The sequence below is a fragment of the Oncorhynchus nerka genome, linkage group LG12 (assembly GCF_034236695.1).
Source record: "Oncorhynchus nerka isolate Pitt River linkage group LG12, Oner_Uvic_2.0, whole genome shotgun sequence".
Classification (NCBI taxonomy): Eukaryota; Metazoa; Chordata; class Actinopteri; order Salmoniformes; family Salmonidae; genus Oncorhynchus; species Oncorhynchus nerka.
The window spans coordinates 85,182,997-85,189,045 of NC_088407.1; the positions used below are offsets into that span (position 1 = coordinate 85,182,997).

The 6,049-nt window shown below is 41.5% G+C and overlaps 1 protein-coding gene across 1 annotated transcript in view; it reads right to left on the reverse strand.

Moving 5' to 3' along the window:
- Positions 1-6,049, reverse strand: part of LOC115122350 (uncharacterized) — a 67,342-nt gene that overhangs the window by 5,023 nt on the left and 56,270 nt on the right. Inside the window, exons 4-5 of the mRNA XM_065025895.1 lie at positions 4,229-4,288; positions 3,518-3,767 (exon numbers count right to left, since the gene is read on the reverse strand). Coding sequence (XP_064881967.1) covers positions 3,518-3,767; positions 4,229-4,288 — 310 coding nt within the window. The remainder of the gene's footprint in view (positions 1-3,517; positions 3,768-4,228; positions 4,289-6,049) is intronic.

Sequence of the window (6,049 nt, forward strand, 5' to 3'; positions counted from 1 at the left end):
GATGGGTACTATGTAATGTGTACCAGTGATGTTGATGGGTACTATGTAATGTAATGTGTGTACCAGTGATGTGTATGGGTACTATGTAATGTGTACCAGTGATGTTGATGTGTACTATGTAATGTGTGTACCAGTGATGTTTATGTGTACTATGTAATGTGTACCAGTGATGTTTATGTGTACTATGTAATGTGTACCAGTGATGTTTATGGGTACTATGTAATGTGTACCAGTGATGTTTATGGGTACTATGTAATGTGTACCAGTGATGTTAATGTGTACTATGTAATGTGTACCAGTGATGTTTATGGGTACTATGTAATGTGTACCAGTGATGTTTATGGGTACTATGTAATGTAATGTACCAGTGATGTGTATGTGTACTATGTAGTGTAATGTGTGTACCAGTTATGTTTATGGTACTGTGTAATGTAATGTGTACCAGTGATGTTAATGTGTACTATGTAATGTGTACCAGTGATGTTGATGGGTACTATGTAATGTGTACCAGTGATGTTTATGTGTACTATGTAATGTGTGTACCAGTGATGTTTATGTGTACTATGTAATGTAATGTGTGTACCAGTGATGTGTATGTGTACTATGTAATGTGTGTACCAGTGATGTTTATGTGTACTATGTAATGTGTACCAGTGATGTTTATGGGTACTATGTAATGTAATGTGTACCAGTGATGTTTATGTGTACTATGTAATGTGTGTACCAGTGATGTTTATGTGTACTATGTAATGTGTACCAGTGATGTTGATGGGTACTATGTAATGTAATGTGTACCAGTGATGTGTATGTGTACTATGTAATGTGTACCAGTGATGTGTATGTGTACTATGTAATGTAATGTGTGTACCAGTGATGTGTATGTGTACTATGTAATGTAATGTGTGTACCAGTGATGTGTATGTGTACTATGTAATGTAATGTGTACCAGTGATGTGTATGTGTACTATGTAATGTGTACCAGTGATGTTTATGTGTACTATGTAATGTGTACCAGTGATGTGTATGTGTACTATGTAATGTGTACCAGTGATGTGTATGTGTACTATGTAATGTGTACCAGTGATGTTGATGTGTACTATGTAATGTGTACCAGTGATGTTGATGTGTACTATGTAATGTGTACCAGTGATGTTGATGGGTACTATGTAATGTAATGTGTACCAGTGATGTTTATGGGTACTATGTAATGTGTGTACCAGTGATGTTTATGGGTACTATGTAATGTGTACAAGTGATGTTTATGGGTACTATGTAATGTGTACCAGTGATGTTTATGGGTACTATGTACTGTAATGTGTACCAGTGATGTTTATGGGTACTATGTAATGTGTGTACCAGTGATGTGTATGGGTACTATGTAATGTGTGTACCAGTGATGTGTATGGGTACTATGTAATGTGTACCAGTGATGTTGATGTGTACTATGTAATGTGTACCAGTGATGTTGATGGGTACTATGTAATGTGTACCAGTGATGTTGATGGGTACTATGTAATGTAATGTGTGTACCAGTGATGTGTATGTGTACTATGTAATGTGTGTACCAGTGATGTGTATGTGTACTATGTAATGTGTGTACCAGTGATGTTTATGTGTACTATGTAATGTGTGTACCAGTGATGTTTATGTGTACTATGTAATGTGTACCAGTGATGTTTATGGGTACTATGTAATGTGTACCAGTGATGTTTATGGGTACTATGTAATGTAATGTGTACCAGTGATGTTAATGTGTACTATGTAATGTGTACCAGTGATGTTGATGGGTACTATGTAATGTGTACCAGTGATGTTTATGGGTACTATGTAATGTAATGTGTGTACCAGTGATGTGTATGTGTACTATGTAGTGTAATGTGTGTACCAGTTATGTTTATGGGTACTGTGTAATGTAATGTGTACCAGTGATGTTAATGTGTACTATGTAATGTGTACCAGTGATGTTGATGGGTACTATGTAATGTGTACCAGTGATGTTTATGTGTACTATGTAATGTGTGTACCAGTGATGTTTATGTGTACTATGTAATGTAATGTGTGTACCAGTGATGTGTATGTGTACTATGTAATGTGTGTACCAGTGATGTTTATGTGTACTATGTAATGTGTACCAGTGATGTTTATGGGTACTATGTAATGTAATGTGTGTACCAGTGATGTGTATGTGTACTATGTAATGTGTGTACCAGTGATGTTTATGTGTACTATGTAATGTGTACCAGTGATGTTTATGGGTACTATGTAATGTAATGTGTGTACCAGTGATGTGTATGTGTACTATGTAATGTGTGTACCAGTGATGTGTATGTGTACTATGTAATGTAATGTGTGTACCAGTGATGTGTATGTGTACTATGTAATGTAATGTGTGTACCAGTGATGTGTATGTGTACTATGTAATGTAATGTGTACCAGTGATGTGTATGTGTACTATGTAATGTGTACCAGTGATGTTTATGTGTACTATGTAATGTGTACCAGTGATGTGTATGTGTACTATGTAATGTGTACCAGTGATGTGTATGTGTACTATGTAATGTGTACCAGTGATGTTGATGTGTACTATGTAATGTGTACCAGTGATGTTGATGTGTACTATGTAATGTGTACCAGTGATGTTGATGGGTACTATGTAATGTAATGTGTACCAGTGATGTTTATGGGTACTATGTAATGTGTGTACCAGTGATGTTTATGGGTACTATGTAATGTGTACCAGTGATGTTTATGGGTACTATGTAATGTGTACCAGTGATGTTTATGGGTACTATGTAATGTGTGTACCAGTGATGTTTATGGGTACTATGTAATGTGTACCAGTGATGTGTATGGGTACTATGTAATGTGTGTACCAGTGATGTGTATGGGTACTATGTAATGTGTACCAGTGATGTTTATGGGTACTATGTAATGTAATGTGTGTACCAGTGATGTTTATGGGTACTATGTAATGTGTACAAGTGATGTTTATGGGTACTATGTAATGTGTACCAGTGATGTTTATGGGTACTATGTACTGTAATGTGTACCAGTGATGTTTATGGGTACTATGTAATGTGTGTACCAGTGATGTGTATGGGTACTATGTAATGTGTGTACCAGTGATGTGTATGGGTACTATGTAATGTGTACCAGTGATGTTTATGGGTACTATGTAATGTAATGTGTGTACCAGTGATGTGTATGGGTACTATGTAATGTGTACCAGTGATGTTTATGGGTACTATGTAATGTAATGTGTGTACCAGTGATGTTTATGGGTACTATGTAATGTGTGTACCAGTGATGTTTTTTTGGGTACTATGTAATGTGTGTACCAGTGATGTTTATGGGTACTATGTAATGTGTGTACCAGTGATGTTTATGTGTACTATGTAATGTGTGTACCAGTGATGTTTATGTGTACTATGTAATGATGTGTACCAGTGATGTTGATGGGTACTATGTAATGTAATGTGTACCAGTGATGTTTATGTGTACTATGTAATGTGTGTACCAGTGATGTTGATGGGTACTATTTCAGCGGCGATGGCCTGCGCCTGCTGCCTCATCTTCTCCTCTGGTGTCGGCAGAGGGAGGGGCTTAGTCCAGTCCGTCTCCTCGGCAACTGTGAGGTCACAGCTGTTCGCCGTGATGTCACACCCGTTAACTGTGTCATCGATGGTTTCGTAACTGTTTGGAGGGGGGCTCGGTGGTGGCCTGAACGTATATGCCGACAGGTCCTCATCTGGCGATGACCCGGTTGACTGGTGGAGAGAGAAATTACAGGGAGGAGTTAACTAAATACACCTAGATTACTACAACTACCACAACGCCCTAGTGGAACCCCAGTAAACTACTGTAACACAGGCTAACCTCTAGCACAGGCTAACCACTAGCACAGGCTAACCTCTAGCACAGGCTAACCACTAGCACAGGCTAACCTCTAGCACAGGCTAACCACTAGCACAGGCTAACCTCTAGCACAGGCTAACCACTAGCACAGGCTAACCACTAGCACAGGCTAACCTCTAGCACAGGCTAACCACTAGCACAGGCTAACCTCTAGCACAGGCTAACCACTAGCACAGGCTAACCTCTAGCACAGGCTAACCACTAGCACAGGCTAACCACTATGGAGCCCAGTGAGCTAGCCTATAGCGCACAGTGTTAGCGAAAGGCTATAGTAACTACTAGCTCAAGCTAGCCCCAGTAGGGCCTGTGGTACCTTTCTCCTCCAGCAGACAGAGAAGCAGGACTGAGACAGACAGTCCAGCAGCTTAGACCGCTGAGAGAGAGAGTGGAGGGGAGGAGAGCAGAGGAAAGGTGAGGAGCAGAGGGGAGGGGAGGGGAGAATGGGAGAAGAAGAGGGGAGAGGAGAGGAGAGGAGAGGAGAGAGAGAGGAGAGGAGAGGAGAGGAGAAGAGGAGAGGGAGAGCAGAGGAAAGGTGAGGAGCAGAGGGGAGGGGAGGGGAGAATGGGAGAAGAAGAGGGGAGAGGAGAGGAGGAGAGGAGAGCAGAGCAGAGGAAAGGTGAGGAGCAGAGGGGAGGGGAGGGGAGGAGGGTAGAAGAAGAGGGAGAGGAGAGGAGAAGAGGAGAGGAGAGCAGAGCAGAGGAAAGGTGAGGAGCAGAGGGGAGGGGAGGGGAGGAGGGGAGAAGAAGAGGGGAGAGGAGAGGAGAAGAGGAGAGGAGAAAATAGGTTTTAAATAGGAGAGGAGAAGAGGGAATTGGAGAGGAGAGGAGAGGAGAGGAGAGGGAGAGGAGATGAGAGAAAATATTGTGGTGAAGATTGAATGCAGTTTAAAAGGAATCTGGAATAGCAAGTCTCAAGGCTGTCGATGATATGATGTCATCCCTGTCTCACCAGCAGATGTCAGTAAGTCTCCTACACTACAGTGTACTGTAGGTACTAGTGCCAGTACCTCTCTCAGACCTAGCCCTAACCTTAAACAGTAACCCTAATCCTTTTTCTAAACATAACCACAACCTAACTAAGCAGTTGGTTATCAACAGATAACTGTGTATCATCTATATGACAAAGTGTTATCTGAGGAGCTGAATCAGTCTAATAATCTAATCTATATACAGGGCTTTCGGAAAGTATTCAGACCCCTTGACTTTTTCAAAATTTGGTTAGGTTACAGCCTTATTCTGTAATCAATTAAATTGTCCCCCCCCCTTCAATCTACACACAATACCCCATAATGACATCACAATACCCCATAATGACATCAGAATACCCCATAATGACAGAGCAAAAACCAGGTTTGTAGAATTATTTGCACATTTGTTGAAACTAAAAACAGAAAAACCTGATATAGATTAGTATTCAGACCCTTTGCTTTGAGACTCGAAGCTCAGGTGCATCCTGTTTCCATTGATCATCCCTGAGATGTTTCTACAACTTGATTGGAGTCCAGCTGTGGAATATTAAATTGATTGGACATGATTAGGAAAGGCACACACCTCTCTATATATCTGGTCTCACAGTTGACAGTGCATGTCAGAGCCATAACCAAGCCACGAGGTTGAAGGAATTGTCCTTAGAGCTCCGAGGCAGAATTGTGTTGAGGCACAGATCTGGGGAAAGGTTACCAAAAAATGTCTGCAGCATTGAAGGTTCCCAAGAACACAGTGGCATCAATCATTCTTACATGGAAGAAGTTTGGAACCACCAAGACTCTAACCTAGAGCTGGCCGCGCGGCCAAACTGAGCAATCCGGGGAGAAGGGCCTTGGTCAGGGAGGTGACCAAGAAACCCGATGGTCACTCTGACATACTCCAGAGTTCCTCTGTGGAGATGGGAGAACCTTCCGGAAGGACAACCATCTCTGCAGCACTCCACCAATCAGACCTTTATGGTAGAGTGGCCAGACTGAAGCCACTCCTCAGTAAAAGGCAAATGACAGCCCGCTTGGAGTTTGCCAAAAGACACCTAAAGCACTCAGACCATGAGAACCAAAAGTATCTGGATGAAACCAAGATGGAACTCTTTGGCCTGAATGCCAAGTATCACGTCTGGAGGAAACCTGGCACCATCCCTACGGTAA